This window comes from Nematostella vectensis, chromosome 7 (assembly GCF_932526225.1).
Source record: "Nematostella vectensis chromosome 7, jaNemVect1.1, whole genome shotgun sequence".
Taxonomy (NCBI): domain Eukaryota; kingdom Metazoa; phylum Cnidaria; class Anthozoa; order Actiniaria; family Edwardsiidae; genus Nematostella; species Nematostella vectensis.
Genome location: NC_064040.1, coordinates 9,326,565 through 9,350,503, shown reverse-complemented (window position 1 = coordinate 9,350,503; position 23,939 = coordinate 9,326,565). Strand labels below are relative to the sequence as shown.

The following is a 23,939-nucleotide window of genomic DNA, read 5'->3' as shown; positions in this document are numbered from 1 at the left end:
TCATTTACCCATAAAGAAGACCATTTTCTCTTAGGTAGCTTGTCCTACCTCTTAGTGATACTTAATTTTACTTAATTGGTTAATTGGAGCATACCTTCCAGTCGTGTGTGTGTGTGAAGGGGGGGGGGGGGGGGCATTCATCATTTTTTTTAAAATACAACTTTCCCTTCATCTTTTATTCATTTTAAATTATAGAACCATTCTTTGTTGTAGGTTGGATTGAATTTCACTGATTCAAGCAGTTTTAATTTGCAAATGAAAAAAATAACTTATTCGCATTGGGTTTCTCATTTTCACATGTCTTGCAAATCAAATCAACATACTTTTGATGACAGGTTTCAAAGTCCTGATGAAAGCTTTAAAATATTTTCTGTAAGGATTACTCACTTAATTAAAGGACACATTAAGTTCTTTGGGTTCCATCCTAATGGCTTCCTTATTAATGAAGTCCCCCTGTAGTCAGTGCATAATCTCTAGACCCCGTCCAAAGAGTGCCCTTATAAATGAAGTCCCCCAGTAGTCACTGCATAATTTCTTTAGACCCCGTCCAAAGAGTGTCCTTATTAATGAGGTCCCCCAGTAGTCACTGCATAATTTCTATAGACCCCGTCCAAAGAGTGCCCTTATAAATGAAGTCCCCCAGTAGTCACTGCATAATTTCTATAGACCCCTGTCCAAAGAGTGTCCTCATAAATGAAGTCCTTCAGTAGTCACTGCATAATTTCTACAGACCCCTGTCCCTATAGTGTCCTTATTAATGAGGTCCCACCGTAATTAGTTGGTAATATCGGTGGACCTCTTGTAGCAATTCCTAGGTATTCCCCTGTAGTTTTATCATTGGAAATAACTATTTACAGTGGATGGCAAGGGACTAAAAAAATAATTGAAAAAATTATTAATTTAGATGACTTCTGTTGTATTATATTGCTATATTGAATATATCAATGGTTCCACTGTATTTATATTGTGTGTAAAATAGTAATCACATAGTAGCTAAGAATTGGCAAAAATTTAATTCCTACAATACAAAGCATAGATGCTGTTATCACACCAAAAATAGTACAAATCTATAATCAATGGTCTACTGTACAACTTTATTAAATAACAATGCTGTCACTTAGTGCTTTTCAGTTTAAACATATTTATTTTAATCTCAATGGGAACTTCCTAGTCCACTTAAAGTAATGTATTAGTCTTACTAAGATGGTGTGGCCATCACCATTCCTTAGGTTGGTGCTGGTTGGCTAGGAAATTAGGCCAGCTAAATATATAACTTTTTTATTTAATCTAATATTTATTAGCCATAATCCAGCCTTTGAAATTTGCCAGCAGCTGGCCCTATTGATCACAATTATATCAGTTTAGTTTAACTGACCGTTTAAGGGGGCATCAATTTAGTTGAAAAAGGACTTGAACATTATTTCTTAAGGTGAAAAAAAGGAAAAGATTATGGGAATAACTATCCTGGTTAATCACAAACAAATGACCTTTGATCTTTATGATAAATAAAATATTGACTGAATGGACCTATAATAGTGAATAATAGAGGACTAAGAGATCACATGACATTTTAGGTGGCAAATCAAGCCAAAGGAAACGCATAAATGACTGCGCCCATCATGCCCCAGAGAATGAAAAAAAAAATACAATCTTTTAAATGAAAATAAACCCCTTCAAGCTAAAAAATTTTTTCTGGCTTTATTTATGAGTGCTAAATAAGTTGCTTCTTACTGTTAGTTGCTGTTACTTTGCCGCTAAAATCCTGATTGTGCACTAGTTTGACCAAAAAAGTCACATGATCTCTCGCGAAAGTCCCTATTATTTCTCATCTGTGTGATGTGTATTCTGTGGATCCAGACAAACAAGTTTTGACTTCATGGTATTTGTACTGTAGGTCTTTGCAGTTCATGGAAACAGTGGAGATATTTGCAACCAGGTGCAAAAGACATCAACAAACTATTTTCTTTTTGGCTCTTGATCCTTTTAGCAGGAATGATTGTTGTTCGATGTACCAAATTACCATGATAGCGAATGTGTGCAGAGAAACATCTAGATCTCAAACAAGGAGGGCATACATCATTCTGAAAGTCCAAAGAAAAAAATGTAAAACAAATAGAAAAAAAAAGGGAATGATCAGAGGTGCCAAACTAAGTCATGATCAAGTACTACCGATAGAGAGGGAGCTAGGAATAAGTGCCTTTGTCATCAAAAAGTGGGAAATTTCTTAAAAAATAATCCATCCCCCCACTCTCTTCTAGTACTATATCAGCTAATGACAGATGATTGACAGTCATGCTTAACAACTGAAAATGACAACATATATTACCTGTAAAGATAATAGAAGAAGCTAACAAGATAAAAAGCTAGCTTGATCCATCCCTCCTTTTGACATTTCCACAGTTCACTAGCATTCATAACCTCCGTCGGGTCATAAATCCCAGGTGAACTCATCATTGGACGATTCATATACCTAAAATAGGAGTTAAAGCAATGATAAAATGCAAAAGGCTTAAAACACCTGGGGCCTTTGCACAACAACAACAATACAAGGTCAAGATGATAGGGCCATTGCCCATGCTGAACAGGACCCAAAATGATCCCCAGAAATGATCCCCAAAAGTACCCCAACTGATCCCGGGACCCAAAACAATACTGAGGAGTCCCAGAAAACAACACCAAGGAAATGTGGTAATGGACAAAAGGAAAGCAGAATCTTAAAGCATACAGTAACTAAGGGTTTACAGCAACTCTATTTCCAAACAATGTGAACTTTCAAAACAATACAATACTTCTATTTATTGCATTGCCCCAGCGGTAAACCCATAACAGGGAAACCAAAACAAATACACAACTTTTAATTGCTACTGAAAGAAATACAATATGAACATAGCACAGCCTTGCTGTGCTATGTGATCTTCCATCACACTCTAAACATTTGCAGTTCCGACACATGACTCTGACCCTATAAATCTTGTTTCCCGTAAACATCACCCCTAAAAATTTATATTCATTTGACAACCAAATGTGTATTTCATCACCATGAAATCCGTGTTCACACCAGCTTTATTAACCAACACATTTTTGGCATCTGGTTTGGCCGAGAAGATGCAATGACAAAAGCACACTGAGTAATGCACTTGAACAACCCTTTTACTACCGTTGCAAAATATTAAGAGATGTGACTTTTGTTGAAGAAATATTGTGATTTTTGAATTTCCTCATGAAGTCGTGCGTATAAGCCTGCAAGATCTCATGATAGGTCTTTAATTCACCGAATACAAACAAACATGCAAGAAAAAAACCTTTAACACATTTCGCTTCCTACAGAAAGCAGCATGTTTAATCTGTGGATACTTTTTATGGCTTGTTAAGTCACACCTGGTTCTTCAAATGACTATCACGGGAATTGTTATTTGACCAAACCAAATACACAACTTTCAATTGCTAATAAAGGAATACAACATGAACATAGCACAGCCTTGCTTATAAAAAAAGTTTTCATCTTCCATCACACTATAAACATTTGCAGTTCCGACACATGACTCTGACCCTATAATTCTTGTTTCCCATAAACACCACCCCTAAAAATCTATATTCATTTGACAACCAAATGTGTATTTCATCACCACGAAATCTGTGTTCACACTAGCTTTATTAACCAGACACATTTTTGGCATCTGGTTTGGCCGAGAAGATGCAATGACAAAAGCACACTGAGTAATGCGCTTGAACAACCCTTTTACTACCATTGCAAAATATTAAGAGATGTGGCTTTTGTTGAAGCAATATTATGTGAATACAAACAAACATGCAAAAAAAAACCTTAACACATTTCACTACCTACAGAAAGTAGCATGCCTTATCTGTGGAGACCTTTTTATGGCTTGTTATGTATGAATGACTTATTCACACCTGGTTCTTCAAATTACTATCACAGGAATTGTTATTTGACCCCAATTTCTGACTCATCAACTGTATTTCCTGCGCAGTCATATATTAAAATTTTAATACTACTATGGTTTTAGGTTATGTAAATTTACTGATAGTAAAACTTAAATAATGCTAAAATGTTTTATATGTTTTTAAAACTGAAAGCCAATCCTTCAAAATTCCTTTTGTTTGTTTATTACTGCAATTCCTTGGAGTTCATTTTGGGGACTCTTGGGGATCGTTTAGGGTCCCAGGATCATTTCAGGTCCTGTACAGAACCCAATATTTCTATTAATGGGGCATGGTTTGGCTGGCAAGTCGGGGGGAGGCTCTAGGTGCTTATTTGGGGGAGGCGATTATTTGAGTTATTATCCCAAGCCCCTCCCCTCTGATGCCCCTGGGTTGTACCCCAAGCTGTTCCCCGATAGAAATCCCCCTATCGAGCAAATTTCTGGAGCAACTACTGCCATATTTACTCAACTTGGAGAGCTGAGAATTCTAAAAATTTATTGTGATGCAACTGCACAGTGATGTGGTCTATTCTTGGGTGGTATCTATTTGAGAGTGGTGCCTGAACAACAAAAAAAACATTATTGCTTTAATGAGTGCCCCCCCCCTAAGGCACTGTTAACTGATTTAACTTTTTTAAATGTAAAATTTTTAATAAAGACAACAGGTATTCACAAAAAACTGAAGTCTAGACTTTGAAATAAGTCTCCTCCCCAAAATTTAGAGCCCCTGCCCCCCTCGAATAAGTAAAACATTAAATAAGTGGCCAGGGTGTTAAAAACAAATTTTTCCAGACGGTATGTTCTTAGAATTAGACCACAGTGCCAGCTACTCAACATACCTTCGCACATGGTACACTATCAAAGGTAAATTGAAGACAACAGCAGTGAATTGTCCACCAACAAGAAACAGTAATGTGATGAAAGCATGTATTCCCATCTCAGGAAGAACTAGCTGGAACCGGAGATGAAACAGAATGGATTGAATATTTGTTGTCTTTGAAATGTGATAATCAGCTGGAACCGAATATGAAACAGAATGAATCTATAATAATTTGTGTCTTTAATTAACAAATAGATATCATTTTTGTATGGGTCTGTCATCTAATAGATGCACAGATGATAATACAGCTTGCCATGAACAAAAAGTATGCAACAAGACACAGCTGCACGACTGTTGTTCTTGATACACTGTGAATCTCTTCTGTGGGGAGCATGCACACATGCTGACACCAAGCATGCGATTTACGAGGGTTGTTGTATAAAGTGTGATAATCAGCATGAGTCTTATATGCTGCGTATAAACCTATTTCAAGCAAGGTTGCAATGTGATATTTTGATATTCTATATAACCTGCTGTTTTTGTTTTTGAGGCATTTTGAGAACAAAATGTATTAAGATGGAATATAACGAATTCATTTGAAAATGGAATAAATCTCATTTTCAATCATTGAAGTCATCATCAACATCACCATTATCATGATTGCCATTATAGTATCGTTAATAGTAACGTTATCATTATTTCTGTTGCACATTTCTATTAAGGCTAAAGTTGATGGTAAGTCCTGCAATCAACACTGTATCATGAAAAAAATACTAAATTCTTAGAATTACTAGAAAGATAATGAGATAACGATTTTACAACAGTAAAAGTAGATTCATAAATGCATACAGGAACAATAATTTTCGTAGAAAACGTCATTAAATATTTACTAGCAAAATTCTGTTGTCTTGGCGTTTCTCGGGAGGCAGGTTGTCAGAAAGTTGACTGCATACTAATTGTGTTTACAAGAATATTGCTATGTCTAAATTGAAATAACAGAATGGGCAGTCTTCAGTTGATATCTACCGCGAAAATATTGTTTTTCTAACAAGACATACCGGGTTTAAACTATTACAAAGATCCACAGGGTTCTTGTAGTCCGTCTTCAAATCATCAAATGCGATTATCTGGAATAGGAAGGAATCGAAACACATATTAAAGTACGATACTAGCAGGGAAAAAAATGAAAAAAAGACATGTAAGGGATACTCACGTTCCATATTATCAAGAATATTAAGGCAATGCTTATGAGAATAGCAAGAATGAAGGCAAACACCTCGAAAGACATGGCGGCTACTAGCGTGCAAAAATTAATTTCTTCAACTGTCCGACCCGGGCCTCTGGCCGAGAAAGCACAGAGAACCCAAGCATGTACTATATTGTTCATTTAATAAGTTGGCGGGAAAAAAATGAAATACTTTTTCGCTTCCTGGTTTATAATTCAAGGGGAACAATATAAGGGCCTAACACTCTAGCTACATTGTACTCGATTTGATTTTATGAAGATCAGAGGCTTCCAGCATTAAAAAAAACAACAACAAACAAACAAAAATCTGACTGGTTAAAATTCTTCACCCTTTAACTTACTAGCTCACAGATTGTTTTCAACATGCTAAAGCAACATTTACAACAACATCGCCGGCGTAACGGGAGCTTTTCAAAGGCAATTGAATTTTTCAAGCTCTAAATCAAAACAAAATGTTACTTTTGGACAAAGATTCATTTTTTTCGTTCGTTTTGCGCAAGACCGTGGTCGTAATGACCAGCGCAAAGAAACGCACGAAAGCAAAAGACCGCCATTTGGGCCGCGCGAGAAATGGGACGCTACAAGAGACCATGATATAAGAGAACGAATCCCCGTGGCCCATGATGTCGTCCATAAAAGCTATTTTTAGATTGCGCGAGCTTGTCAATCATAGCATTCATACATGGTTCGTCACGCCATATTTGGTTATGGGCACCACGAGCTAGTACAATTTCACACCAATTTTTTTCGCTCTGCACTTCTTTACTTGGTTCGCTACCTGTTTTTATCCTTTTAGCTGCTCTTCAAGGCTCATGATCACAATGCTACTCATGGGGTGGTGTCCTGTTATCTGTTAAGTTATCTAATGTTCAGTTATCTAAATGTTATATAAATAATTGAACAGGAAGACGTCGCAGAGACGGTGAATTTGGAGTTCATTCAAGATGCATCGTGCAGAATCCTAATATATAGATTTAGGCACTGCCTAAAAGCGGAGCCAGCTTTATTACCCTATTTTCATATTGGGAATCTTTGGGCAGTTTAGGGGTATGACCCCCTGAAGAATAGAGGTTCTAGACTAGAATTTCTTTTGAGAATAAAAAAGAGATCCATAATAATAACATTCACCTCAGTCTATATGCTTTAAAAAGACTAAAGTGCTGTATGCTTAATCCCCCCTTCTACTTGTTCATACATGTAACTTGTTTGAAATACACGGTCCAAGCTGGATTTTATTTTATCTCAGCTATTTCTCCCGCCGTAATGAAATGCTGGACCTCCTCCCAATCACCACTTCTTTTGCAGCTTAACAAAAAAATATTGCTGATATTTTAGTTTTATTTATTAACAGTGCTCTGTGTAGCTTCATTTGATAGACAACTGATACTGAACAGATATTTCCTATTTTACATTTCTATAAACAAATAAGCTAACATATATGCCTTGCCATGTACAGCATTACTCAGTACTAGAAGATCAAGAGACTTCAGCAGATGTTTGCGGCAAGAGAGCCCAACATTTTGCATCCAAAAATACCTATGTAAAATTCCAGCCATTTTTAAAACACAGTACAGGTACAGGTACCAAATTGCTGGAAGATATACAAATATTTCAATTCACTATCCTTTTCCTACTTCAGTCTAACAGCACAGTTATATCATTCTTAAATGTTAACCTCCCAGTCAAAACCCCAGACAAAGTTAACATAGATAAGAAAAGAGAAATCACATTTGACAGCATCTATTAAGGAGGGGGAGGGCCCCTCCTAAAATAGTCAGATGGGGTTGTTTGTCCTATCTTAAGGGTAAGAAATTATGCTAACTAATTTTCCTTTGGGAGTGTTCAAAATGCTTAGAGAAAGAAATTGCTTGACCGCACCTAATCTGCTACCTTAAAGGGGTAGAAATTACTGACCACACCCAAAGTGTTATCCCTTAGGATTGAGATCGATCATCCCTTCTGTTTTTATGGGAGTCTCTTTTGGTAAATGGGAATGGTAAACAGCAATTTTACCCAATAACAGATATGGCGAAGACGCAGAAATGTAGGTCCAGAAATGTAGGGCAATATCAACCAAACATCAAAAATATTTTTCCCAGGGAAAGAATGCAGATTGATTGAAAAGGAAAAACATATTTTAAAAGGAAGGAAGGAAAGCTAAATATTTTGCTAAATATGCTGCTCATTATCCATGTCTTCATTCAGTCTCACATCATGGCTTTTGGGTATTAACAGTTCACCTGAATCAGAAAAAAAAAATCGTTCGTTATTATTTCAATTTTCTAATTTTCGTAAAACATGAGAACAAACGGGGGGGACTTTGTTTTTTCATAGACACCGGAGACCCCTTCGCGTAGAAGAGGAATTACAATTGTTAATCTACGTCGGGCAGGGTTCTGGTAGAAAAGGAATTAGCAGTTGTTAATCTACGTCGGGTGGGGTTCTGGTAGAAAAGAAATTGGCAACGTCGGGCGGGGGCTTTCATAGAAATTGGGGTAACACGCGCCGCGCCCCCTAGCCTGTTCTCCGTTGTTTTTTGTATGCCCCGCGCGGCATACACAACGCCTGGGGTATGCCGTCTGGGGGCCTCCGCTCCCTTCGGTCCTCCGCCCGCCACTGCATTCAGCAGGCTCATCATGGTGCCCCGCCTCCTCGCCCCCCCGGAGCGCCCAGCGCGCGCCAGGCGGCGCGATAAAAGGGTGGCTGCCCCCCCCCCAGCGCGCGCGGTAACATGTGGAAACCTTGCAATTAGAACCCTATCTGTCCTGTAGTATACCGAGCATTGGATTGGACCTCCACCCTACGGAGCGCGGAATAACCGTTTTTCGGCCGTAAATTCGAAGCCGCTAGCGTGGCGTTTAAACCTGAGTTTTACTCGAACACCTCGCTCTCGAACTCTTCGCGAATTTCTCGCAGTCTCTTTTTCATCTTTTTGCGTGTCTCCAGGGGGCGCCCTTTCTTGCTTTTTTCCTCACGCGATGCGAGGCCGTGTCGAGCACTGATAGTGGCCTTGAGCGCGTAGTATCTCTCTTGTTCCCGAAGTATTAGCTGGAACTCTTCGTCTGAGATATGTCCGTCTTGCAGAGCCTTAGAGACCAGCTCGCTGATCGAGCTTTTCTTACTCTCCGCTAAAACCATCGTGTCTTCGTGTTTAGCCACCTTGCTCGTAAGACCCCTAGAGACTATCCCTGCGCCTGCGCCCACGACACCGGTCAGCCCAGCGACCCCTGCCAGCGGACCGCCGACCAGAACCCCTATCCCACTCAAAGAGACCCCTACCCTGGCGCTGGAAAGCGCCCCTCCAGCAATGCCGGATGCCACAGACACAGCATTGGTAACGGCAAAGGCACGCTTATACTTTTTCCGCACCTGAGTCGGAAGCTTTGCACGTCGCCGTCGACGCCCTGCGTCATGTGCGTTTTCGGGCAAACACTGGGAAGCGAGGGGTATATGGCACCACCGCTAACGTCGCTGTTTGCCATGTCTGTTACGTCGGAGCTAGGTTAGCTCTAACACAAGGCGAACAGGCTTGCCCTTAAAGTCCACCCGTCTACCGCATTCATCCCTGATCCATATTTGGATACTCGAGACAAACTCAGAGGAAGATGCTGCGACACAAACGGGGATGTCGGGACCATAGACGACTTTCTCGTGCGGTCTCCCGCGGGTTTCTAGGCAAGCGAGAACGTTTGAAGGCTCGCCTAAGGAGAAGCACTGCGTGCGATCTACGATATCGCAGCAGATGTAGAGGGCCTTTATTTTCGGCAAAGCCACCTTAAGTGGGGGTCCCCCCAAGGGCAGTGCGAGGCCCCGCTCCCCCAACTGATCGTCTTTAGCCTCTAGGCCAAATAGTGCGCAAAGCTCGGCATTCAGGAACGCAACGCCACTGGACATAAGCGCGATCTTCCCGGTGAGGGGATCCAGCTTCGTGGTCAGAATCTTGCTTTCAGCGCGGTTGATCGTTTCCACGATGGACTCGGCCGTGTGGTGCCCGGATGGCAGGGTAGCGATGGGCGGGAGGGCGGATATAGTCGTTATCTGATGCTCCCGCTCGAGATTATACCAGCTGTTAAACAGCGAGCAGTCCCGGAGCGCCAAGAAGCGTTGGCGCCTTATCGGCCGCTCGAAGTAGAGCGTCTGTTCGCCTTTGGTGAGCACAATATGTAGGACCACCATTGTGTTGAACACAGCCCGCTTTCGTGTTTAATACGACTGAGCATGGATTGGGAAGGCTGGCGAATGCTGAACGAGGAGGCGAAAGGGGCGGAAGATACGAAAAAGGCGGCAAGTGCGGCGGGAGCCTCTATAGCCGAACATATCAAACACGCTATAGCCGAACAAGTCAAACACGCAAAACCCGGTTTCCCTAGGTCTCTGACCCTCAAGCAGCAAAAGCTGCTCTACGCCGTGCCCGCGACCCCCGTGGAGAGCACGGCCTCAGACATCACCCCACTATTCACGCAGCTAGAGAAACACGTGGCTGAGGACAAATCATTTACGACTAGGGTCCGAGACATATTCAAAGAGACAGTAGTCACGCACACGTCCGCCTAGTTGTCTCGCCGGTGGCTATCGGAGCCTTCCTATGGGTGCTGGCCACAGCAACTCAACTTTGCGGTCTGGTGCGCAACCGCCGGATGCGGGGTGTCCCTAACCGACCCCGCTTTCGCCCCGCTCCCCTCTGTCATTAGGGGATTTCTAAGGTTTCACGTCTACTTTACCACGCGGAGGATACTCTACGAGCTCGGCGCCCCCCTGCCTGGCGACAACCCGTTCACGCAAAAAGATAACCCCTACAAGAAAGCCGCTTTCGAGCGTCTATGCATAGAGTTCGGTCTGCCGCGTAAGCCGGACTTCCGATGGAAAGGCGGGCGGAACCACGGGCTAGGCGATGTGTTTGTGTTCTACCCGGGGGAGGGGTATCGCAACGTGCACGTGATCCGTGGCTACGACACGGCGGCGGACGAGTACCCGAGCCACCTCAATCTGTTTAGCGACGAAGGTGGGACGTACAATAGTGGGAAGCAGGTGGGTTTCATACGCAACGACGACCACGGGGGCGTGCAATATAGCTGTTTGCGCCTCCCAAAGGTGAGGGGCTGACAAGAGCAGGGCTAGGAAGACTCGATCGCTCGGTCGAGGCGTTCGTCTACGCAGTGCTTGGCGCGCAGGTGAACGTCCGTTCCTCCATCGCGGGGGCCGGTGGGCCGGCCATGGAGGCGCAGGCGGAGTTCACAAAGCTGCTTGAAGACGCGATCATAGAAAACGACATCGCTCAAAGCGTGCAAAGGTACCAGTTAGCCGTGCAGGAGGCCAAGGTGAGACTGAGTCTTGCGGTCGCACCAGGAGTGTGGCTGATGCCGAGCGATCTGGTGATAAACACGCAAAGCGTCGTTGGCTACAACAATAAACTGCAGAAGGCCACAGACTCCATGACGCGGCGCCTGCCCCCTCTCCACGTATGCGCAGCATGACATCGCCCGGACTGGGCGAAAAGAGTGAGCACACCGCCCTCAAGGCAGGGTTGTCGGAACTCGCGGTGGCCGCGGCGTATTACTTGTTCCGATGATTGCTTTGCATTCGACGAACCAAGAACGCGGCTACGGCTAGAATGAGCAGCCACGCATTTTCGCCAAGGAATTTCACCGCTTCTCCTGCAGCCTTAAACACGAAGTTCGCGATGCTGCCTACTAGCCCAGGGAGAAGCTCGCCTAGCTTTTTTCCGATAGCCTTAAGCCCGTTACCGACCCCTCTGGCCACGGAGGAGAGCTACTTGCTGAGCAACGTCACAATGGCCGCGATCGTCGTTGCTACGGCAAACCCGATAGCGGTGACGGTAAAGCCGTACTTTTTGAAGATGGCTTTGATGCGCTCTCTGAGCGGCTTTCGGTTCTCGAGCTCTCGGTTTTCGCGTTCTAGTTCGTCGATCTCGGATAGCCTTTCCTCGTTGCGCTCACGGGCCTCTTGTCGGCGACTCTCTGACGTGTTAGGGTCGTCGATGGTCTCCCTGTCTGTGGTTACCACCACTTGCAGCTCTTGGACTCGTTCTGTGTTCTCCTGGATGACCGCGTCTATGCCACAGACCCCATCGCCAGCTTGAAGCCTTTCAGCTTTGCAACGTCCTGTCTAACGCCCCCGTTCTCATTGAACAGCCGTCTTGGTTTAGTCCAACCTCCTTTGTCGAGGTTACGAAGCTGTATTAGCGTCTTTCCCCTCCGGTCTGACTGGAACCGTATCAGATTCTCGTAAAGGTCTGGGTATTTCTCCCTGAGGGACTGGAGACCGAGTCTTGCCGCTGCACCCTCTGTGGTGAACGAGGATTCAGCGGTCGTCTGCGTCCGGGCCCCCCGCGATGACGTGCTCGTCATTGGGATCGACTCCCCATCGTAGGGGTCAAACGGGATGAGGGGCGTCTCGTCGTCAATGTCAACGTCAACATCATCCATGATGCGTGCGTATAGCGCATGCTACGCTATATTAGACATGTCTAACATTCCGCACCATAGTCACGTGACTTCGTACTACTAGGAATGTCAGTCAGCGATAAACTTGACCCCCAAAGAACACCCAGAACTCCTCTGGGGTTGAAAGCCGAGAGAACTGTTCACCGGGTCACTCTCAACCCGTCGACGGCTACCCCCGGCGAGACGCTATATGTGGCGGTCACAAAGCTATCGGAAGGTGTCACGCTCGTGCCTGGCTCCTTGAGGGTCGGTTTCGATCTCTCCATCTCAGGCCAAGCAAAAAATACCGTCGAGCCGCCTGAAAATCACGTTTGCAGGAGAAACGCGCCAGGACACCAACCGCTACGATGTCTTCAAGACGTATGAGGAGCTTTACCTGTCCAAGGTCGAGAGAAAGGACCGCCTGGAGCAGGGCATACAGTCAGAAAACATGGGCAAGCTTCGCTCCAAGGCTGGCGATAAAGCGACTAGTAACGCCAAGGAGAACGCTCTAAACGCCGCCCACGGGGCGAAGTACACCATCCCGCTAGACCATTCTCTGCTGACGGACCACGACGTACTGTACCCAAGGGCGCTCTCCGAGACGCTGCTCTTCGAGATCACGCTCGCAACGATTGACCAGGTAGTAGTCGGAAGCGATGCTACCAAATTATTCTACGGCATCAAAAATCTAGAGCTGGAATACGAAAGCCTGAGGGACAACAACCTCGCCCGGTCTGCAGCCGCCGCCTACTAAAACGGCACGACGTTTTTCTACGAGCAAGTGAACCTCCACAAGTCCTTCGTGATTAGCAAAGGGACGGACAGCATATTCAACGAGAGTGTCAACCTGCCGCGAAGGTCTATGAGTGGTCTGTTGCTCCTCTTTGTGGAGCCATACACGGCAGGGGCTCGCGACTCTGAGAAGTTCGTGTACCCCGACATCAAGAGCGTTCGCGTTACAATCGACGGCATGCCAAACAAGGTCTTCAGCCAGGGACTACGCCCCACGGATTTCTGAAGGGAGGCGAAGAGGCGGTTCGTCAATGGCAGCGGAGCGCCTAGTGTCAGCCCCAAGTCGTTCTATGGCGATAATAAGTTTGCTCTTGAGGGCGACGATCGTCTGTTTGTCGTCACACCTGAGGCGGGTCAGATCGACATACTGCTGAGGTTTGTCTCCGCTGTCTCCGAAGGCACTAATACGCTAATCATACTCGACGACTGTGCGGCCTCAAAAGACGTAAAGAGGCGCTCTGACCAGCTCGTCAACTTGGCGTTCAGCGCGCGCCACGTGGGTATTAGCGTGTGGGTGATCACGCAGCAGCTCACCAGCATCACGAAGCCGTTCCGTGAGAACATCGCGGCTATGGTGGTCTTCTATACCCCGAGCAAGGCGGAAATGAAAACTATCCTGCATGACTACGGCGCGGAGCTCTCAGAAGAGAAGATGAAAGAGTACATGAAAGCCCTCAAGACGAAAAAGTTCTCGAAGTTAGAGTTTTGCTTGCGTCACCCTTATACCATCGCCCTAGTTGAACGGTAAGCGCAGTAAACCACCGCCCACGAAAACTCATTGATCACACTTGACAACACACGTGTACCATGATGATCGACGAATACTTTGAGAGTCTTCTTGAGGGGGGCGCCGCCGGCCTCCCGGCCGTCGAGTCGTTGGACTACTCGAAGCAGCCAGCTACCGGAGGTAAGCAAACTGAGATAGCAGACGCGAGGGAGAAACTCGCGATTCTCGTAGCCTCGGGGAAGTCGAGAGAAACGGTAGGCAAGGCCCTGACTCACGACGACGTCAAACGCATGAGCGCCGAGGAGGTGAGGAAGTACGAGAAGCTGGGACGGTTTCTGTAAACCCCCCGCGTATCAAAGCTTCGCTTCCTGTCACTTTACTAGCAAATGTTCGATCTCTGCACAAGAAAGTTGACGAGCTCCACTCGATCGCCGAGTCTACGAAGCCTGGAATTATTTGTCTAACTGAAACATGGCTTGATTCCTCTGTCCCTGAATCGGCTATTCATCTTGGTAATTATGTATGCTTCAGAAGAGATAGACCTATTGGACAATGTGGAGGTATATGTGCATATATCGATTCACACCTTCCTTGTAAACGATTGCTGGAATTTGAAAACCCCGACATCGAAGCTCTATGGGTTTCTATTAGACCATTTCGTCTACCTAGATCAGTGTCAAATATCCTGGTTGGAATAGTCTATCACCCACCACATTGTGGGAGTGAAGAGAATTCTAGACTGATCGAACATATCTCAATCAACACAGAATCGTTCCTTACAAAACACCCGGATGGCATGATACTCGTGACTGGAGATTTCAATCCGCCTAGTACTGGTATAAAAGCTAGTGTCATCAAGCAAAAGTCAGGTCTCTCCCAAATTGTGACCGTGCTAACAAGGGATTCGGGTATGTTAGACTGGGTCCTAACCAACAAACCGAAGTTGTTTCAGTCACCAATCCAGCTACCGAAAATCGGAAAAAGCGATCACTATGCTGTTCTTATTAAACCTATTGGGGCGTTGGGAACAATAAAGTCTTCTACGGAAACTATTAGTAGACGAGATATGAGACCTAGTTGCATGGACGCATTTGGGCGTTGGATTACTGGATACAATTGGAGCTATGTATTGGACGCACCTACTGCAGATGCGAAATGCCGTCTACTATATAGTGTCTTGCAAAATGCCGTTGATATATATTTTCCAGCTAAATCGATCAAAGTGTGCCTAACAGACAAGCCTTGGGTCTCGAGTAGGCTCAAAGGCCTGGTTACCAAACGACAAAGGGCTCTACGGATACATGGAAAAGACTCTCCCATTTTTAAACGAATCCGTAACAGTGTTAAAGAACTAGTAAAGAACTGTAAGCATAATTATTATAGCGCGAAAGTCGCTTCGTTAAAGGACACTAACATCTCACGGTGGTGGTGTGAGGTGAAAGCTATTGGGGGATTGTCTAGCACATCTGAATGGTGGCACCAACTATTGAGTGAAGACACTCCCACCATAGAGTCACTCTGTGATCAGTTTAATAATCTCCTATACAGCTTAACGTCACACTTTGCCCCACTCGATATCAGTAGTCTGGCGGATGAAAACCTCTATGTCCCCCCTGGGTTCCTTGTCACTGATGAGAAGGCGTATAAAGCTCTGCGCTCAATCAAATCAAACAAGTCCCCTGGCCCAGATCAAGTGCCGTCGCGAGTTTGGAAAGAGTTTGCATTTGAACTAGCTCCGATTGTGAGTGATTTGTACAACAGCTCTCTCAGAGAAGGGCGTGTTCCAGAGATCTTGAAGACATCCCTGGTCATTCCTACTCCCAAGGTCACCCCACCCAAGACAGTTGAGGATGATCTCAGACCAATTACTCTTACGTCACCGTTGGCCAAAATTCTAGAGGGCTTCACTCTCGAACACCTGATGAATCAAGTTGCAGAGAACCTGGACATTAAGCAGTTTTCGATGCCAGGCAGATCAACAACACATGCCTTAGTTTATATGCTCCATATTATACTAGCTGCCTTAGACAAAGGTAATTGCTTTATAAGAGTGTTCTTTGCAGACTTTTCTAAAGGTTTTGATTTGGTTGATCATAATGCATTAGTGAACGAAATGAAACTGCTTAACGTTCATAATGTAATTATAAGGTGGATCTGCTGTTTTCTCTCAAATAGGCCTCAACGTGTAAGAGTAGGCAATGCATTGTCATCTGTAGTTGTTTCCAATGGGGGTATTCCCCAGGGCACGAAATCGGCTCCGCTTTTGTTTGCAATCTTAGTCAACCGTATGCTTGCAAGGTGGCCTAATAGAGTTAAATATGTTGACGATACCACCGTATTTGAAATTGTTCCAAGATGCTCTCCCAGTTACATACAATTTATTGTTAATGATATCAAGGAATATGCGTCATCAAGGGGAATGCGTCTGAACCCCAAGAAATGCAAAGAGCTTCAGATCAATTTCTTAAAGTACCAACCTTCTGTCCCCCAAAGATTAATCCTAGGGAGCGCAGTTGTTGAGAAAGTTGAATATTACAAGCTATTAGGTGTACACATATCAGCAGATCTGTCATGGAATGTTCACGTTGACCACATTGTTAAGAAGGCTAGCAAGCGCCTCTATGCCCTCAGGGTACTCAGGAAGGCAGGTGTCCAGCAGTCAGATATGGTCCTTATCTATTGCTCGTTAATTCGGTCAGTCCTTGAGTACGCTGCTCCTGTCTGGGCCTCCCTTCCTGAGTACCTTGCAGAGCTTATCGAAACAGTACAACGAAAAGCTATTCGAATAATTTACCCTTGCCTTAGCTATGAATCAGGGCTCAAAGTAGCAAAACTGGACTCACTTACAGTCCGCAGAGCAGAACTGTGCCGTCGATTCATGGACAAAGCAAGATGCACTGAGCCTATAAAATATATAATACAATCTGGGACTGAGGTCGCCCATGGTTATTCGCTAAGGGGGGGTTGTAGCCGTTTGGATAAATCAGTTGGTGTAACTGAAAGGTATAATAACTTTATCACAATTCGTTTCCAGTAGTTATGCCAGTATTTATTTATACATTGTTAAGTGTAGTGTGCATCGGCCGACATACTGTAATTTAGCTTATGCTACAAAAGTATGAATAAACGATTATGATGATGATTATGATGATACGAGACCGCTCTAGCCAGCCGGACTACAGACGCCCTGGCAGACAACTTCCTGAAGCTTACGACCAAGCTAGTAGGCATGACGCTGCCGATAGACAGTGTGGTCGATCTTCATAATGACCTCGTGTCCGACTACATCATCAAGAACGAGCTCCGCACATTGTGCGGAAGCCTGTCTCTACGCTGCGGTCGTTTGACGGCTATAGCCGTCGGGGCGTTACACGTAGCACGTCATGTGAACACCAACGGCGCTGACACGCGGTGTCAACACGAGGTAGCAGTCGCGGACTCACCAGTGTGCACGCACACTGGCGAGTCTGCCATCCCAGAGTAGACGTTCATTTGAAAGCTTGCCACTTCCTCAGCAACCAAATAGTTGCATCACAAATGGAGGAACCTTAAAGAAGTACTAGTGCCCAGCATCTCGCGGAACCTGACAAAAAATCTGCGGAACAAACTGCTCATGAACCTGGAAAGCAACTCTGCTTGGTCGGCTAGCTCGGTTATCGGGGTCGCTGGTCTTCTAGTGTCATTGATCGGCCTCTACACACGTAGGCGGGAGTTAGCTGCCGCGTTCACTCGTACACCAGCTGTTAAACAGCGAGCTACCGAAGGTACCGACGACGTGACTCCGCCCGCAAGGCCGCCGCTGGCGGCCGCACAGCAACCACCGCTTGCCGTTCCGGCGAGCCTACCCGGACAGCGCAAATCTCGACTGTTAGCAATGGAGTAAGCAGACATTTAAACACAAGGGCCCCACCCATATCCGCACGTCCGTGCATCGCAATGTCGACGACGCAGCAAAGCAAGATTACAAAGACCATCACCGACGCCGCAGTCATAACCGGCCTCGTCGCCGGTATCGGCTGGGTTGGGCGCAAGGTCTTGCGCGAAGACTTCACCAAAGACCCCTCTGCGAACGCAATGAACTACGCAGAAATGACTGCCGCCGTTGCAGGTGCTGTCTCTTTGAAGGGTTACCTTGAGGACCAGAAGTATTTTTTGCCGCCGCTACCAACAGCGGCGGCAAAAAATACTCGATTGGCAAGCGCAAAGTCGCGAGAGAGGGGCCCTCGCAAAGTAAAACTTCACCGACACTGACTACGCGCTCAAACTTTACAACCAGACCCCACACAGCCAGCCGCTTGCTGTGATGCAGCTTTGCTGGATGACACCGAAGGCGTCATAGCTTTGGTGACATTGCTAACCGAAGCCTCGAGTTTTGTGCGCGCGCGCACACAGAGGAGCGAGTGCGTTAAGAGATTCGCCAATTCTCCGAGGGCCTACCGACCTCAGAAAGACCGAGCGCTTCGCGCGGCAGTGCGTATGCACGCCCGAGCGGACGGCAACCGCCTGTTGGAGACTGACACACCTGTTGCGATGTATCGCAGTACATTGCCGACACATAATGACGGCGAAGCGCATGTCCGACGAAGAACTCGGTGCGTTCCTTCGTCCTATATACTACGCCAAAGGTGGCTTCCAGGGAGTGACCGCTCTGCATGCCAAACTTCTTAAGGGGCTCAGCCTCCATAGATCGAGTGCGCAAGTGGGTAAGCTCGCAGCCCGTCGGGTGCTACACACAGACACCCCCTCCTCCGACTACCTACGCCCATTTCTCGGAGCAGATACCAAACCGTATCCACCAGTCGGTCCTGCTATTTTTGCCAACCGACCGCGGGTACAAGTATGCCCTGACTGTCGTTGACGTTGCTTCACGATATAAAACCGCCCGCCATCTGAGGACTAAGAGCGCGGCCGTCGTCTCCCGCGAACTCGCTGACATCTATGCAGAGGGACCTCTCACATGGCCTAAAGTCCTCATGGCTGATGACGGCACGGAGTTCAAGGGTGCTACCACAAAGCTCCTAACAGACCACGGGGTGGAGGTCTGACGGGCTGAGCCAGGGCACCACAGGAGCCAAGCTTTCGCCTTTCCAGTCTTTCCATCGCTGGCTGGCACAGCGCCTATTTCGTGCGCAGTACTCGAAGGAGCTTGCATCCGGCAAAACAAACCGCGAGTGGGTTACCGCTTTGCCAATCGTCATCTCGGACATAAACGCAACGAAGACTTGCGTGACTGGCTTTACGCCTAAAAACGCCATAAAGCTGAGGCGCGTGCCTCTCAAAGCCGAAAAGCCCCCCCTAGAGGTCCCCTTAGAGGTCGGAACGGAGGTTTACATCGCCGTAAACGAGGAAGACCTCCAGGACAAGGGCCGACGGCGAGCGACGGACCCGTGGTGGACAAGCATAGCATACCCAATACTAAAGAGGGTTATGGACCCCGGACAGCCAGTGTTGTATTACACGGCGTACCCTAAGCACGGCTTCACGCGTTCGCAGTTGCGTGTTGCGTGATCAGCGCTTGTGCCTTCTATTGCAGATAAGGCACGTGAGTCTGACATTCCACTGATAGTGACCCTGACTGTCGTCTAGCCGGTCGATACTGAAGCATTGGGGATGGCTCTTGGTGTACCCCTGAAGCAGAGTGCCACAGACCGTGCACTTCTTTTCCGCGTCAGCAATCATGCCGAGTACGTGGTCTACCGTCAGAACGTGGTGCGATCCCTTGTACTTTGTGCGGCCCTTTTGCCTGTCGTCTATAGCGCATCGCTTGATTCGCGCTATAATTAGCTCTTCACTGGGCGTATCCTGCAGTCCTGTGGGAACCAAGGCACCGGGGGTGTTATCGGGGGGGGGGGGATCACGCGGACTATCTGGTCGGCGTGCCGCACGCAGGAGATGCCGGTGTATACAGCATTCGTGATCCTGCCCTCTAAGCTGTGGTCTATGATGAACAGACGTCTTGGAGTCTGAATAGTCTTGCCCTGCACCCGGTGGACTGTCCCCCAGCCCGCGTATTTCCACTCGAGGGAAGCCCGTTAAGGACCGCGTCGAGAGGGACCTCGACTACCGTGCCTTTGTATGCGTCGACCTTCTCAACCATTTTGTCTGGCACGGGCACTGGCCGCCCTTGCTTGCGATAACGATGCGCGATGCTAGGATCGGGGTCAAAGCGGATGGTTGCTGGCAATCGGGGGTAGTTTTTCCTGTGGTGCTCTATCAATCGCTGCTGAACAAGAGCCCCCATCTTGTTGGTCGAGCACACCCACATATCGCTTGGGTGGGCCTGCGCGATCGCCGCGTCGAACGCTACCCCATCCCAACCCTCTCGAAACACCTCAAGCTGTTGGGAATCTGGCCGACACCAAATCCGGTCCATTATGTCGTGGAGCCTGGAGGAGGGCAGGCCGTCGCATTTACTGTACGGCTTTCCGTAGTCTTCACACAGGCAGCGGTAGTCGGACTCGAACCAGGGATGTTCCCTTGTGCCCACTCCTCGAGCATATCGTGAGGCCCCTCTTTATCTCCCCAGGGCGGGACCTGCCGATAGTCGCCACAACACACTACTGACACAGCCGCATGGCGAGGTACCCTAGGATGGCGCGTAGCACTTTAGTCTGCACCTAACAGCACTCGTCAATGATGATTACTTCTGCGAGATGTTCGAGTTTGTGCCCCAGCTCGGGAGTTCTCCACTCCTCTATCGGCTTCTCCGCTGGTATGCAGAGGTAGTGGTGGTAGGTTTGAGCCTTCACCGCGAGGCGCGGTTTATTGCGGTGGTCGTGGGCGAGGTCGTTCTCGGGAGTGAGCACCACAATGTTGAGGGCGCGGAACATGCTCACCGCCCACTCGGTCTTCCCGATCCTCCTTGGCCGGCTAGATACATCTTTGCAGAGGCTGCGGCCACTAGATCGCACGGCAGACTCGGCGCAGTGCTTGGCTCCTTGGTCAAGCCCCCCGACTTCTTTGGACCCCAAGCCGCTTCGGGTCGCCACTCGTACCCAGGCTACTTGTGGCGCCACTCTCCATACCTCGGATTTCCTCGGATATACCTTTGCGTATATAGCAACTTCTGTGCACATCCGGAGGACGTCTTCGCGAGGAATCCGCCTCAACATGCGTCGCAACGCTATGTTTGTGTACGCCAAGACGAAGGCCCTGATATGGTACCATTGTGAGCGTCGGACGCAATCTTTGTATTGGATCAGATGAACCCCGTCGGCATGCTCGAAGTTAAGTAAGTGGTCGGTGCCAGCAAGGAGGTTTGTCAGATAGGCGGCTTCTTCACGGTCGCGAACTACGATCGAGAACTCGTCGCCATGGCGAGCGCACTTGCCTACGAAACGGACGGCGAGATCTCGACCCTCAGGGTACTGCGGGTCTTCGCTACTCGCGCTAGAGTGGGGGAACCTGATGGAGTCCTTCTTTCAGACGCTATACAATACCTCCCTCGCCGTGGCCATGACGAGGTCACCCGAGTCTAACAGGTCCTTGAGCTCTGGCGTGGTGATCCAGCCCTCGTTTTGTTCCAAGTGCTGCCCTACCCTCCCGGAAGTGTAGGGGTGGCAGGCCTCAGAGAACTCCCACTCGGTCAGCTGAATGACCCCGGTTAGTTGAACAACCTCGCTCAATGGCCGTCCCACAACATCCGCGATACGATACACGTTCGTAGGGAAGCCGTATTTCCGTACCACATCAATGGCGTCCGAGGCGCCGCCGAAGACACTGTCCTCGCATCCTAGGTACGCCGCACGCATGTCGATGTACGCATGAGGCTGCACCCCTAAGTTTTCCTTGCTATTCACACTTTGGACTCAACCTGCGCCGCTTGCCAGACGTTCCTGTATTTAAGAGGCGTTGGCCTGATGTTCTCTCTTTGGATCCACTTCTTGAAACGATACCCTATTGCGCCGCCCATCGGGTGCGTAGCTTCGGTGTACTCTTGGTAGGCTGGGTGATCATCAGGGAGCCATTGAGGATCATGCCCTGTCTCGTCTGTAAACGCCCTGTCGATAGCCACTCTGTCCTGTCCCGATCGGTACAGTTTGACTTCGTGCGTGACTATAACGCGTCCGCACAGCCAGATCCTCGTGCTTCTGGGGATCGCCCTGTTTATAAAGCGAATGAGCACCTCTCGCACTTTTGCCTCGCGCGTTTTTGTGGCGGCACTGGTTAGAGCCTTCTCCTGACATAGCGAACGAAGCTCCCCCTCAGCCTCGAAGTCTAGGCCGTGGACGCCCGTGATCGCAGGTGGTTCGGTCGGAAGCTCCGCCCAGGCGTGGTTATTGTGGCGAGGGATAGTGACCATCGCCTTAGTCTTGTACTTCCCCGAGTCCCACAGAACGTTACCCAGGGCGTCCACGGCTACTTTTCCATCTCAAAGAGGTCTTCTTTGGTGCATCCTGTAGTGGCCAGCTTCTTGTCGAATCACTCGAGGATCTTGCCTCGTGTCTTGGTTAGACCGAGGGAGCGCGAGGTGCCGCGATTCCTCAAGAAGTCGGCAACATAACTCACAACACAGTTAGCGAAGGTGTCACCCCCCTCTCGCTCAAACATTGGCCTAGGCTCACCATTTTGCTCAGGTAGAGGGTGAAGCTCGTATCTCACGTAGACGAGGTACTCTCGTCCTTTCTCCCAAATACCCGCATCGATGCCTTCCAGGGCACCGACTGCGTTTGGCCCCCTCTTTTGACTAACGACCCACCGATCTTGTGCTCCGAGCGCCCTTCCTCCTCTGTGATTGGCGCCAATGGCTCTGCGGGGGCCTTACCAACGACCGTAAAGAGCCTGTAACGCCGGTCGGGGTCTACCATCTCCAGCACCAGCGGAAGCACTGCGTTCGCCCGCAGAGACTCTCGCTCGTGCGAGACCCACCACACCGAGCCATCGTCATTAATATCAGGCCCCCGCATAACCGGCTTTGGAGGAATGATTCCTGCTCCACCAAGATCTCGTATCTCCTGGTAAGCATCCACGCTTGGGAACCGAAGATGGGCGCCGCCGACGAAGAGAGAATAGTAACTCTCGGGATCTAAGCCCTCTGGGCCCTTTTGCTCCAGCAAAGGGTCGAACTCGCGCCAGACTTCCTCTGGCCGCGCTTTCGCCGGTAGGAGCGGCTTAAGCAGCTTGTGTTTGACATCCTCGGGGATGTCCTCGTCCAGGATGTTCTAGACCAGCCCTGCCAGTACGGCAGGCGCCTCGTTGTCAAGCATGCTATTGAGAACCTCCTCTATGTAAGCGTGCATGTTTGGGTATGCCTTGTGCCACCCAGTCTCTAATTGCCCGTGTCGCAGCCGGCGGGGCGAGTGTTTGGGTATGCCTTGTGCCACCCAGTCTCTAATTGCCCGTATCGCGGGCTACGATATCAGACAGGACGAGTGCGAACCGTTCGCGAGCGCGTCTCTCGGTGCCGCGCATCCTCTAGCCTACACGATTCGCTCCGCAGGGGCGGCACAGCCGCGTCTCCGACTGCGTCCCTATGCCGCAGATATTGCACGGCACGGGGAGGGGGCTGCCCTTACGGAGCCTTTTGAGGTGCACCTTGCAGTAGGTGTCCATGCACCTCTGGCCACACGTGTTCGCATGGCCGACCTTTAGCCACCCGCAGTAATCTCTTCCGCACTTCATCCTTCGAATGCTCGGTATACTACAGGACAGATGGGGTTCTAATTGCAAGGTTCCCACATGTTACCGCGCGCGCTTGGGGAGGGGGGGCAGCCACACTTTTATCGCGCCGCCCGGCGCGCGCTGGGCGCTCCGGGGGGCGAGGAGGCGGGGCACCAGGATGAGCCTGCTGTATGCAGTGGCGGACGAAGGACCGAAGGGAGCGGAGGCCCCCAGACGGTATACCCCAGGCGTTGGGTATGCCGCGCGGGGCATCCAAAAATCAACGGAGAACAGGCTGGGGGGCGCGGCGGGGCGCGGCGCGGGTTACCCCCATTTCTATGAAAGCCCCCGCCCGACGTTGTCTATG

At 48.1% G+C, this 23,939-nt stretch overlaps 2 protein-coding genes across 2 annotated transcripts; one reads left to right on the top strand and one right to left on the bottom strand.

The window, feature by feature from the left end:
* Positions 1–994: 994 nt before the first annotated feature.
* On the bottom strand, positions 995–6,097 carry LOC5504183 (protein cornichon homolog 1). The gene is made up of 5 exons (XM_001625070.3): positions 5,975–6,097; positions 5,820–5,888; positions 4,781–4,893; positions 2,327–2,470; positions 995–2,081 (listed from the first exon to the last, which is right to left on the bottom strand). The coding sequence occupies exons 1-5, from the start codon at positions 6,047–6,049 to the stop codon at positions 2,057–2,059; spliced, it is 426 nt and encodes a 141-aa protein (XP_001625120.2). The 5' UTR covers positions 6,050–6,097; the 3' UTR covers positions 995–2,056.
* Positions 6,098–14,768: 8,671 nt separating this feature from the next.
* On the top strand, positions 14,769–17,009 carry LOC116611841 (probable RNA-directed DNA polymerase from transposon BS). The gene has a single exon (XM_048730241.1). The coding sequence runs from the start codon at positions 14,769–14,771 to the stop codon at positions 17,007–17,009; it is 2,241 nt and encodes a 746-aa protein (XP_048586198.1).
* Positions 17,010–23,939: the final 6,930 nt, after the last annotated feature.

What these genes read in the sequence shown, in the direction of transcription:
- LOC5504183 (XM_001625070.3), bottom strand. Translation starts at nt 6,049, where the DNA reads ATGTCTTTCGAGGTGTTTGCCTTCATTCTTGCTATTCTCATAAGCATT. An exon ending in TATTCTTGATAATATGGAAC is followed by an intron (nt 5,889 to 5,974) that starts GTGAGTATCCCT and finishes TTCCTATTCCAG; the next exon opens with ATAATCGCATTTGATGATTT. An exon ending in ATAGTGTACCATGTGCGAAG is followed by an intron (nt 2,471 to 4,780) that starts GTATGTTGAGTA and finishes CTCCTATTTTAG; the next exon opens with GTATATGAATCGTCCAATGA.
- LOC116611841 (XM_048730241.1), top strand. Translation starts at nt 14,769, where the DNA reads ATGATACTCGTGACTGGAGATTTCAATCCGCCTAGTACTGGTATAAAA.